The sequence below is a fragment of the Taudactylus pleione genome, unplaced genomic scaffold, assembly GCF_031769625.1.
Source record: "Taudactylus pleione unplaced genomic scaffold, aTauple2 ptg000749l, whole genome shotgun sequence".
Taxonomy (NCBI): Eukaryota; Metazoa; Chordata; class Amphibia; order Anura; family Myobatrachidae; genus Taudactylus; species Taudactylus pleione.
In genome coordinates, this window is record NW_028285151.1 from 940,597 (window position 1) to 953,987 (window position 13,391).

The 13,391-nt window shown below is 43.9% G+C and overlaps 1 protein-coding gene across 3 annotated transcripts in view; it reads right to left on the reverse strand.

The window, feature by feature from the left end:
- The window catches only part of SART3 (spliceosome associated factor 3, U4/U6 recycling protein), a 75,729-nt gene that overhangs the window by 23,639 nt on the left and 38,699 nt on the right, over window positions 1-13,391 (reverse strand). For all 3 annotated transcript variants that reach the window (XR_015872558.1, XM_088457229.1, XM_088457227.1), the window contains exons 9-12: window positions 12,185-12,292; window positions 7,500-7,577; window positions 2,393-2,451; window positions 1,700-1,809 (exon numbers count right to left, since the gene is read on the reverse strand). Coding sequence is in view for 2 of the 3 variants with exons in the window: in XM_088457229.1 (XP_088313355.1) it covers window positions 1,700-1,809; window positions 2,393-2,451; window positions 7,500-7,577; window positions 12,185-12,292 (355 nt within the window). In the remaining variant the exon portion in view is untranslated. The remainder of the gene's footprint in view (window positions 1-1,699; window positions 1,810-2,392; window positions 2,452-7,499; window positions 7,578-12,184; window positions 12,293-13,391) is intronic.

Here is a 13,391-nt window from a genome sequence, read left to right on the forward strand (position 1 = left end):
CAGTCAGCGAGTCACTAGTGGCCAAGCAACACCAGTAGGAGGAGTGTGGCCAGTTACTGACTGCAAGGGAAATACCAAAAGAAATGTGTAAACCTTCCCCATCCACAGGATGCTGAAGTAAATCTATTGCATCACAGAGGGATTCATGAAACTATGGAGGGGCTATCAAATTGTTAGAACCTATCCTCTTACTCCTCTACACCTGAAGAGTCCACTCCATTAACCTATCCGAAACAGCACCCAAAGCCTAATCAGTGGGGAAGAATGTTTACACTTCAGTAGAACAAGGAGCTAAAAGGTCTTTAACTTTAATCATAAGGTTTTTGGCATACTGAATTAGAAACATGGATGGTTCTAGGATGAAATCACGTGTGATACATGAACCAGGCAGGTTATGGGAAAGAAGAGACACAGCTGCTCATGGATGAGGAAATGCGGTCCACACAGTGCAAAGAATGGGACGCTCAGGCTCTGGTATTGACTGGAGGGTTTCAGCTCTTGTGGGTGCAGCTTGGACTGCAGAGCACATGCGGACGGCGCAAAGGGGTCCTGATTGTTCTGCAGGTAATTAATTAGTGTGGCTGTCTATCAGCCGGAGGGGATGTAGTTTATATCCCAGCGTCGAAATCCCAACACCAGTCAGAATCCCGGCGCCAGCATCCTGACGGTAAGTATTCTGGTTAGGGTGTGGCACTAGGGGGAGGTCAGGCTTCCGTGTCACGTGTTTAGGACCTGACTAGTCCTGCACCCTCCTACTTTTCTCCATGGCACCCAATTCTCCCTCCATCCCCAGTACTGGACAACAAACAGGCACTCTTCTTGTGTAAAACAAACTTCTTGGCATGCTCCTGCAGAAATGCATTCTCTTAAGAGTGCTTTGTGCTGTTCTCACAGGCTGCCTCTGCTCCTCTCTTCCCAACCCCATTCTTTCAGCTGTTCTTTCAGACTCCCGCTTCTGGAGATACAGGACCTCATTCAAAAAGCGAGCGCTCGCTCTGAATCAGGGTGGCCGATTTTTTATTTTTAACCCGGCCTCCTGGCTGCTCGCTAAGCTGTGGGTGACGAGACCCTTGTGGTAGGGTCTCGTCTGCCGCAAGCCCCAGTGAGCTTCCTGCTCAAATAGAGCAGGAAGCTCACCAGTAGGGCCTCCCAAACAGCAGGAGTTCCTTCAGGAACGCCTCCGTTTGACCAGCCTCCCTGCCTACAAAACGGGGCAAGCTGTCGATCAACATCGACAGCCGCCCCTTTTGTAGCGAGCCCCGTAGCGAGTGAATTTCTCACTCGCTACGCAGCGTGCCCCACCATCGACCCACTTGCGAGCGGGTCTGCATGAGGTCCATAGTCTGCAGCATCACCATTAAAGAATCTGAACTTCTGTTGTGGTTAGTGCCTGCAGCGTTGCACCCTCCCTTTACCTGGTCCCGGCGCTTTAGTGCATCCTCCTAGTAATTTTTTTGCAAAAGGGTCCCGCACATTCATTATGGTGTAATAGATGTGCTTATAGTGTGCAAGCCCAAAAACGGAATGGATAAATAATAATTAGCACTCACTGTCCGGGGAGATTTGCTAACCAGCATGGGAGGACTGGCAATGAGCCCAACTTCTAATCAGAGCAATGAAAAAAGAACAGGAGGGTAAAGAAGCAGTTACAAGGTATGACTACTTACTAACCGTTAACTTGCAGACTGTTCAGTCTTACCTTTCTAGGTTGTAGTACTCCAGCCACATATTGGCAAATTTGGAATTGCCTTTGGTCATTATGCTATCCCAGAGCTCTCTGGCTTTTTGCATGTTGTTGCAGTGTTGAGCCTGAGGAATCCGAGATACACAATAGTTTTAATTTGGTATTTAGAAAGTAACACCGGCAAAGTTTCTCTCTACACAGTTATAGTTTATACCATTTTGTGGAACAAAACACATATTCCAAACGTAAGTTTCACAATATGGCCCTTAATTAAGTCCTGTATTTATCAGTGTTGTGTGAGCACTATTTAGTGGGGTTTGTTGGTTCTATTGAAAAAAGGCAGCAATTTTATTCTAGCTATTGCAACAGATGAATACTGGCCCTAGGCAATATAGCGACCCAACCATATGGATCTCTATGAAGAAAGCTGTTAGTTTGCAGTGTTTGCTACTCTACAGTACACAAAAAATCTAACTTTCTCCAAATGTAGGATACAATAAACGTGACAACAGTTATCTACCTCTTCTGTTCTTACAGATCGTAAATACCCACTTTGCTATCTTACTAGTCCACGGTGTAATTTGTACATCAGATCAATAACCAGATATAAAACTTTCCACAAAGATAAAATAAAAATGTATCATGTAAAATGATATTTGTCTAAAGGAAAAGATGCTTACAATGGAGAATAGCTATACAAAATCTTACCTCTATTCTGGCCCAGTTCTGCATTATGCTACATGAAGAATCTCCACTTTCACTGAATCCTGTGTGGATTAAGGTAAAATACAATTATATCAAGCAAAAAGTCTAAACAAAATTGTACAGAACATAGATGTAGCACGGTTTAATCAATAAAATGCTGTTATGGCACATGTTTGCTGTGTAAACATAACACTTGTTCTGATCAGTTACGAAGTAAGCATTTCAAATAGTCTTTACATAATCTGGGTACAACATATGGGAATGAATACCAGCAAGTTCTCTACAGTGACTTATGCAGGTTTGCCAAAGCAGTAAGCATTGCTTTGTCCTAGTTCGTCATAACTTTTGTTTTAAAATGTGGCATTAGGAATTTGTGTGGAATTACTACTTCAATCATCATAAATAATAAACTGGTATACACCTACGCAGATTCAATTGTTGCACACATCATTGAGAGGAGAATGCATTTTGAATGCAATGGGCTAGATTCATTTCGCTCTCCTGCCACTCCTCATTCACTCCCCCCCCCTCTAAATCCTTCACATTTGCTTCCAATTGATTTCAGAATTAAGTTCAAGGTGCTCTCCATCAGTAATGCTTCCCCCTCCACATATCTCTGACCTCTCTATAGGGAACGCTGTGGATGCCACAAATCTCCTTAAGGGAGGGTAAGCTCAGCATATTACGTCTGTAGAACTTTATGAAGTTGTATAGCGAAGCCCAGATGGCTGCCTGCAATAAGCTGCTCAGCTGAGGCCCCGTTCTGCCCAAGAGGCAACCACCAATCTAATGGAATTTGCCTGCACAGTTTCACAACAGCAAGTACTGGCCAAATGAAAAACAGATTACTCACTAAATCCACCTATAGGATAGGATGTATTTACATGCTGACCAGCCCTTCTTGTGTACGTCATGAATGACCAACAGGTCCTCAATACATGTAACAAGCCCAGAAAGACTTCTACCACTGGAGACTTATACCAGTCTAATGCAATATCCTGATTAAATGAATGTAAGGTAGGATTGGTCCTGAATACAGCCCTATCTTTATGACCAAGCTCCAAGCGCAGAAACTCTCCTAGCTTGAAAGCAGCGTGATATAAGGAAGCCCCAGATTGAGATTCTACACTTCAGGTGAAAACAAACAGTTTTCTCTGAAATAAAAAAAAATTGAGCATTAAACCATCGTCCCGACCATCCTACAAAAACAGCCATAACTGTTCCAAGGTAGGAAACCACTTTGCTATACACCAGGAACTGTTTAAACCTCTATGGGAATTCATGTAGGTTCCACATGCTTCCTAACCTTGAGAACTGAACCACCAGTCAGAAAAACTATTAAAGCACATAGGGGTAGATGTACAGTGCATCCGGAAAGTATTCACAGCGCTTCACTTTTTCCACATTTTGTTAGGTTACAGCCATATACCAAAATGGAATAAATTCATTTTTGTCCACAAAATAGTACACACAATACCCCATAATGACGTGTAAAAAAAAAATAAAAAAAAAAATTGAGATTTTTGCAAATTTAATTAAAAAAAACTAAAAAAAAAAAAAAAGAAGTCACATGTACATAAGTATTCACAGCCTTTGCTCAATACTTTGTTGATGCACCTTTGGCAGCAATTACAGCCTCAAGTCTTTTTGAATATGATGCCACAAGCTTGGCACACCTATCTTTGTGCAGTTTCTCCCAATGCAGCACCTCTCAAGCTCCATCAGGTTGGATGGGAAGTGTCGGTGCACAGCCATTTTCAGATCTCTCCAGAGATATTCAATCGGAATCAAGTCTGGACTCTGGCTGGGCCACTCAAGGACATTCACAGAGTTGTCCTAAAGCCACTCCTTTGATATCTTGGCTGTGTGCTTAGGGTCGTTGTCCTGCTGAAAGATGAACCGTCGCCCCAGTCTGAGGTCAAGAGCGCTCTGGAGCAGGTTTTCATCCAGGATGTCTCTGTACATTGCTGCATTCATCTTTCCCTCTATCCTGACTAGTCTCCCAGTTCCTGCCGCTGAAAAACATCCCCACAGCATGATGCTGCCACCACCATGCTTCACTGTAAGGATGGTATTGGCCTGGTGATGAGCGGTGGCTGGTTTCCTCCAAACATAACGCCTGGCATTCACGCCAAAGAGTTCAATCTTTGATTCATCAGACCAGAGATTTTTGTTTCTCATGGTCTGAGAGTCCTTCAGGTGCATTTTGGCAAACTCCAGGCTGGCTGCCATGTGCTTTTTACTAAGGAGCGGCTTCCGTCTGGCCACTCTACCATACAGGCCAGATTGGTGGATTGCTGTAGAGATGGTTGTCCTTCTGTAAGGTTCTCCTCTCTCCACAGAGGAATGCTCCAGCTCTGACAGAGTGACCATCGGGTTCTTGGTCACCTCCCTGACTAGGGCCCTTCTCCAACGATCGCTCAGTTTAGACGGAAGCCAACTCTAGGAAGAGTCCTGGTGGTTCCGAACTTCTTCCATTTACAGATGATGGAGGACACTGTGCTCATTGGGACCTTCAAAGCAACAGATATTTTTCTGTACCCTTACCCAGATTCGTGCCTCGAGACAATCCTTTCTCGGAGGTCTACAGACAATTCCTTGGACTTCATGCTTGGTTTGTGCTCTGACATGCACTGTCAAGTGTGGGACCTTATATAGACAGGTGTATGCCTTTCAAAATAATGTCCAAACAACCGAATTTACCACAGGTAAACTTATGCTGTAGGAACATCTCAAGGATGATCAGTGGAAACAGGTTGCACCTGAGCTCAATTTTGAGCTTCATGACAAAGGCTGTAAATACTTATGTACATGTGATATCTTAGTTTTTTTTTTTTTTTTTTTAATTAAATTTGGAAAAATCTCAAAAAAAAGACAACTTTTTACACATTGTCATTATGGGGTATTGTGTGTAGAATTTTGGAGGACAAAAATTAATTTATTTAATTTTGGAATAAGGCTGTAACAAAATGTGGAAAAAGTAAAGCGCTGTGAATACTTTCCGGATGCACTGTACTAAGCCTTGGTTAGAGATAAAGTACCAACCAATCAGCTACTGTCATTTTTCAAACACAGCCTGTACAGTGACAGGAGCTGATTGGTTGGTGCTTTAATTCTCTCCACTTCATCCCTCTCCAAGGCTTAGAACATAGATCCCAAAGGATTATGTCTTAAACTGGGTACACACTTACCGATGTGTGCACCCAGCGATGCGATGCCCAACGGACCAACATATCGGGCGGCCGGTACACAATACACGATCCATTGCCCGAAATGTCATCGGGCACTAGCCCTATTCACCTGCCTGGCGTTGTTCATCACATTGACAGATTGACCAGCATGTACTGCAGATCTGTCGATGCGATGAACAACCCCGCGGGAGCGTGCAAGGGACGACATAATGGGTACACACTTGCAGATGTAGACAATATGTTGGCCCAAAACGCCGGATCGGGCGACATTTCGTCTAATGTGTACCCAGCTTTAAGCATTCATACCATAAAAGTCAGTGAAGACAAACTCTAGTGAAGAAATGGACCCTGACTTAACAGATCTATGCACCATAACTTACTAGGCCAATCCAGTGCTAGCAGAAGGTATTATTCCCCTAAGTGAAGAGTTTAGCTGCGGAGAAAATCTGTTCCACAGATTCCGTCTTCCCCGGAATAAAAATAACCCTGATATGGGTAAAACATTTAGCTCCATCCATCAGAAGATCATGCTAGACTTATGGCCAGGGCACTCCAGGTGCCCCCTAGTTAACTAGTTAAATCGCCGACATGGTATCATCTGGTTGGATCCTTATAGTCTTCCCTGCAATAACGAACATCCTCTGAGTTCCAGCATAATTTTCTGAACCCTTGACCAACAGACACTAGCAGCCCCGAGAACAGCATCCAAAACTCTGTTTTCCAGGTACCTAGCTATCTTACAGATGTGATCAGCAAATGCCAGCACATTCAGACTGGCCTACCCTTGCCTGCAAATACTCTGCATGTGCTCGGACCACATCACCACATCCCTATTGACTGAAGAGTGATCTTGAGCTTCTAAATGGTTTTGCCCCACAGGACTGCAGCATTTGAATTAGAATGGTGTTGGTCTAACATAGTTGCACTATTGGAGAATCCATCCTTGGTGATGACTTTCAGCCTATGTGAGTCCTGCAACCTAATATCAGTACTGGTCCACACTTTGCCAAATAGGTAATGGAAACATTATGCGCCTCTGTCCATGCCAGACACACAGGCTCCTTATTTTCCTGAATATGTAGTACCTGATGTACATCTCGTGCTAAATCCACTAACTCCTTGTTGCATTTAGGAATCTTTGCCAAAGAACAAAAGAAACTCAATGTGTGAACTTCAAACACCTCACCTTCCTCTTGTGGGAAAAGTCCTCTAAGTGAGACCACATAAGACAGAAGTGCAACTAAAGTCTGGAGCGTCCGCAGTGTGGTTGTGAAGGCGGATTCAATCATCCTTTTTCAGGCGAAATAAGACCGTAACAAGATCATGCACTGATATTGCCAGTTTACAGATTACACCATTAAGAAAACTTAAGTCTTGGCAGCCAATTGGGGGTATAGACAGGAAAGAGCTTGAACTTTTGGTAGCAACTTTAAAGTGCCCAAATCTAGTATCCCCCCCATGGGTGAATGACAGTTTATACTTCCACAATAGAACAGAAGTGTGATTGAGCTCCATTCGGCTTGCACTGCAAACAAAACCTATTTGGCAGAGACCCATTTTCATTAATGGTAAAACATATTTTAATCCACTGTTCTGAAAGTGGAGATGACTTAATACTTTCCTAGAAACAGTTGCTCTTCCTAAAAGTATCTGACCTATTAATTCAATAAATAGGACAAGGATAAAGTCAGGTTGGAAAGTCGCGACAAGATGACATCATAATTCTCTAAAGTTTTCGTTGCTTCAAACCATTGGCAACCAATCACTGTTTAACAAAGCGGGAGTGGGGGGAGGGGGAGACAAATGTAATTAAATGTTATATGGACCAAAAAAAACTAACACCCATTTGTGTGATGTTACAATGGGTTAAGTGGTTAAGGATTTTGAACAAAATACAACTCTCAAATATCAATACTTACTTTCTTCCACCTCTTGTTTAAGGTAGTCAAGAGCACGTACAAATGCAGCTCGAAGCTCTTCAAGCTCTTTACTGGAATCTAAAAAGTAAAAGGATTAGATATGACAAGCATTGAGTACAGACCAAATGTCTGTGGAAGGCCCAAATACACCAAGCTGTTTCCCCACCATAAATTACCTTAGTTTATGGCATTTTGTGGATATTTAATGCCTGTCACTGATATTATACCTTCTGCTCTAAAACAGGAATTTTAATTACAGATAAATTCTCTACTCCAAGGCCAAATTTGGGAACACAGACTCAACCTTGGTCAACAGGTTCCTCTTATCCCTACATTACTCCCACCAACACAACAGCACACACTTGGAATGCCTTGCATTCTTGAAGCTATAAAGCCTACATCCGAATATTCCCTGTGAGGCAATAAGCTCTTCATACGCAGGGATTCCATACAGTTGGGTCATCCTTTTGCTGACAGAAGAGTAAGGCCTCAAGGTTCTCCAGCTCTTAGAAGTAAAAAGGATAAGAGCAGCAAGATCAACTCTACTTCGGACATGGATAGGTGCTATGTGCGATGTAGTTACTGGACATGTATGAGCTTACCAAGAGATCGCCTCTGAAGGACCAGGTTAATTGCCATGAGGTCAAGGAAACTGCACAAGAGCTGCATCTGGTGAAGATTGCGGTCTGAAACCCTGTCAAACAACCCCGCAAGAGTCTGGAATCTGTGTTTGCCACTTATTCTATTCTATCATATTCTATCCTGCATACCTTGAACTCTCATCTAAAAAGTAAAATCAAAAGGCCACAGGAGGTCTTCAGCAGGGGCGTAACTAGACCTAGGAGGGCCCCATAGCAAAATTTTCACAGATCCCCCCCCCCCCCCCCAGGTCTCCCCTCTCCCTCAGCAACCAGCACTCACTCCCCCCTTCCCGACTTGCCACTGCTCTGTAGTCACGTCCTCCTTCAACAGTGTGAATCATAGTTCAGGCATAGCTCTTCTCTGTTATCTCTTCTAGAGGGCATGGGAGGCGGGGCCTGGGGCACCAGTGACTGAATCTGGGGGCAGATCTTTTGGTGGAGCAACTTCCCGGCATGTGAAGCAGTCCGCAGTAGACTGGGTATTTTATGATTTGTAGTTCCACCACAATAGCAGTCTTACAGTATCTTGACTCAAACTCAGTCCTCAAAGCCCTCACATCAGTTGGTTTTCCCCTCCATCAGGGGTATCAGGAGGGCTCCCCACCCCATATCAGTTGGCTGTCACCTCCATCAGGAAGACTGAGCCTCATGATAATTGCACCATACAGGTCACTATCCTATCTGTGACTAACGCATAGCTGTATATACTCGAATAAGTGGGGATAGCATGCAAATTGACTTTAGTAAATACGAGTAATAGAAACAAATTCACATTCTATATTAGTGTTTTTGTGCGGATGTATAGATAGATAGATAGATAGATAGATAGATAGATAGATAGATAGATAGATAGATAGATATACACCATAGTTATTTTCTCTTTTTTTTTTTCGGGGGAGGGGGGCGCCAAATTATAACTTGCCTCCGGGCATCTGTGATTAACTGACGCCACTGCCTCCTCTCAGTACCATTCAGTGAAGAGAGACAGAGGCGGGGTCAAACGGGAGGGCAGATGTGCCTGCCCTGCGCAGCACGCTGCTGAAGGAGGACGCAAACACGGCTGGCCTGGCACCGTAGGTGTAGGGGGATGGATGGGCCCCGGGCCACCTGCACCTCCGGTAGTTACGCCAGTGGTCTTCAGAATGTTCACCATACAAACTCTAGGAATGGAATGCACATTTCGGAGGTGTTTGGTCATTAAATTGTCAGATAAGGAAAACTAGCAGTGAGCCAAAAACACAGCCATCACCTTTGAAACACCCTGCAGACAAACAGAATAGGTGGGGTCAAAACTGCAAATGGGCCTTATGGTGTTCCACCCATGGCTCAGCGGGCTAACGCCATCTGAAGATGGCGTTCATTCCCGCGATCAAGTTACAAATAACTTTCACAATGGACAGGGCCACATCAAGACTGCAAAGTCGAATGAATATGATATACATATAACATGCAGAAGCTACTGCATGCACATGTATCACAGAGCGGTTCACCTTGCTAAATACGTCCCTAAGACTGGATTTCAGAGTAATCAGAATGCAAAGGCAGAGAGTATCAGTGCACCAAGGCCCTCATTCAGAGGCGGTCGCAAGAAGCAATCGCTCTCTCTGAATGAGGGCGGCCGCTTCATTTTTGAAGTGCGGCCTCCTGGTCGTTAGTTAAGCTGTGGGTTACCACCCACAGCTCAACGACCGACCAGGTTGATGTTCGCGATGGTGATCACCATCGCGACCATCGGGGCTTACGACGAGACCCTAAGGTTGGGTCTCGGCACTCGTAAGCCTAAGGGAGCTTCCTGCTCTATTTGATCAGGAAACTCCCCACTGACATCACTGATGATGTCAGTGCGGCCGCCCCCAAAAAACGGTAGGCGTTCGTTAAGTAACGCCTCCGGTTTGCAAACCACCCCCCAGCCCGCCTACCAAACGGGGCGAGCTGTCGATCAACATCGACAGCCGCCCCTTTGGTAACGAGCTCCGGAGCGAGAGTGTCTCTCTCTCGCTCCGGGGCTTGCGCATGCGCAGTGCGGCCGCTACATGTGCGCAGGACTAACCATCGAGTCGGTTACGAGCGCATCGGCGCTTGCGACCGACTCTGAATGAGGTCACAAATCCCAGATAGTGTCCATGGAATAAAGAACAGCCTGAAAATGAAAGAAAGATTCCAGCAGTACACTGGGCAGTTTTGGCAAATGTCCGAAAGCCTGCCCTATCACCCACCAGCTGGCCACTGTGGGGAGGGGCATAGTGAAAAGAATTAAGATTACCCATCTATTTTGTAGAGACAGACCATCTAGAAGCACTAGTGCTTAACCAAACTGTTACCCACTGCAAATTAAACATGCTTTGCAAAGGAGGGCCCTTGTGATACATTCTGTTCAATGCAGCTTCCATCATGCAAGCCAATGAGAACCCTTATGCTGTGTTCAGTTCAATGCTTCTTCTCCCAGACAAGCTCAATGTCTGGAAAGGCTTCAGCATCAAACATTAAAAACAAGAACCAACATACTCTTGTAACATTGATATACACTCCACCTGTATTGATCTAAAAAGAGAGAGTCTTGTATCAGCTGATTGTTAAAGCTGTAAATAACAGTCTCCCAGTGTATACTTGCCAGAGAATTATATGGAATCTCTACCAAAAGGGTCCATGTACAAGGATGTATATATTCTCCTCAAAATAGAGAGCCTGGTGTATAAATGCTCTCACCTGCACCATCGCCACAAGCCGGAGCTGGAAAGTCACAGCAAGTGGATAAGCCTGGTCACCTCCGTTGTTCAACACTTACCGCTGCACGAGCAGCAAGTCACGGCAGGGGAGAAGGATGTGTGGCTGACCGAATTACCTCACCCGCCCTGGATGGTCTGTGTGTATCCAGATACAGGTTCTCCCAGGGAGATGGTAAGGCAGGTGTACAGCAGTCAATCCTACTTCCTTTTAACAAAACCCTTGTAAGAGGGGAGAAACGCATCAAGACTGGGACTGACTGCTGAACATCTGTCCTACCATCTCTCCCTGGGAGAACCTGTATCTGGAAACCGGCCGGGATCCCCACACTTTCTCCATCATCATCAGTGCGGGAACTCCGCTGTACTGGTATATTCGGCGCGCCAGCACCCCTGACGGTATCCCCACTGCAAGCAGACCATCCAGGGTGGGTGAGGTAACTATCAGCCACACATCCCTCTCCCCTGCCGTGACTTGCTGCTCGTGCAGCGGTAAGTGTGGAACAACGGAGGTGACCAGGCTTATCCACTTGCCGTGACTTTCCAGCTCCGGCTTGTGGCAACGGTGCAGGTGAGAGCATTTATACACCAGGCTCTCAATTTTGAGGAGAATATATACATCCTTGTACATGGACCCTTTTGTCAGAGATTCCATATAATTCTCTGGCAAGTATACACTGGGAGACTGTTATTTACAGCTTTAACAATCAGCTGATACGAGTCTCTCTCTCTATTTAGATCAATACAGGTGGAGTGTATATAAATGTTACAAGAGTATGTTGGTTCTTGTTTTTAATGTTTAAGCGCATATATACCTATATATATATATATACCTATATATATATATATATATATATATACATACACCTATATATATATATATATATATATATATACCTATATATATATATATACCTATATATATATATATACCTATATATATATATATATATATATATATATATATATATATATATATATATATATATATTTGACTGCAGTCAATCTATTTTATTGTTATATATCCAATAAATTGTTTGTATTAGCACATTGGCATTGGTACATTAAATTAGAAAATGTTTTTTATACTGGTATATTTCCTAGCGCAGATCCTTCAAACAATCTATTTTTCTCTTGCAATCCAATTAGGGGATATAGGCAGGAATCCCATTTTTTGTCAGCAGCTGAGGATATAGGAGATTCTGACACTTGGCTAATTAGCGCACCTGCATCTCTTCATTTAGATATGAATTTAACCCTACAAATGTCAGAGGGAAATAGAACAGCATTGCACAGAGACAATTTGTAGTCACATCTTTACCTTTTGTGAAGTCCACTCTTCTTCTAAGGTAGTCCAAATATGACTGCCAAATCTCCACATAATCTGTGGCTTGGATGAATCCAGCAGTTAGAGCCTTTTCAAACATTTCTATGAACAGGATACAGAAAAAACTTTTAGCACACTTTATAAAAGTAAGATGTTTTTATGCATCATTTTGCAAAGAGCATTTATAAATTGTTGGTACAGAATAATGCAACAAAAGATATATTATTTCTATACAGGTGCTCTGATGGACTATTTCCGTAGCTGCTGTTAGAAATAGGGATAGTCAGTCCCCAATAACAATATACATTGAACAATAGACAGCACTCACCTCTCTGGATGGTATTAGTCCAATGGAATATAGGTGCAGTATATAGTGTCCTGTTCCTATGTAACTCCCTGGATTAGTCTAAAATATTTGGTAACAGTGGTATGGTCCAATGGAAAATATAGTACACGATGTTGAGGGTCCTTTTAATTTAGCGGAACAGCAATCATGCTCTGATGGCGGGTCCCATGGAGTGGTAAAGAAAATACCGGGAGGCGTGCAATTCCTCCGTCTGACCAATATCCTGCTGCATTACGTATACGAGCTGTGTTGTCCAACACAGCATCGTATACTCTGCGGAACATCGGCCGGCTAAGGTGACCCATTGGGTCACGCAGCCGGCCGCCACAGATGAGAGGAAGAAGCCAGGAAATCTCCGTCAGCCGACAGAGATCCTGGCTTCTTCCCTCCCCGCAACGGTGGCCCACAAACACTAAGGCCCTATGTACTAAGCCTTGAAGAGAGAAACTTAGCTATAACATGGGTTTTCAACTCCAATCCTTAAGATCGCCATACATACACCTAACCAACCTTCCTCCAACCATCCAACTGTCCAGCTTGTCTGTCCAAACTAAAACTGTACTCCACACCTAACCAATATTTTCAGGCCAGCCAACTTCTTATGTCAAAGTAGGCGGACAGTGCCTGCCTATTTCTGCACGTTTTAAATAAATATTTGTTAAAAATTCAAACTTAAAGTGAATGCACTGTTAAAAACCTAAATAAAATATTTAAAAAAAAAGTGAGGGGACCCCCTCAATTTGTAACCAGCACTGGTGCTTTCAAATCAGGTCAGCTATTCACACGTCTGTCACCAGCAGGTGTTTAATGCTGATTCAACCAAATTACAGATGCCCTCTGTGCTCTTCAGTCATG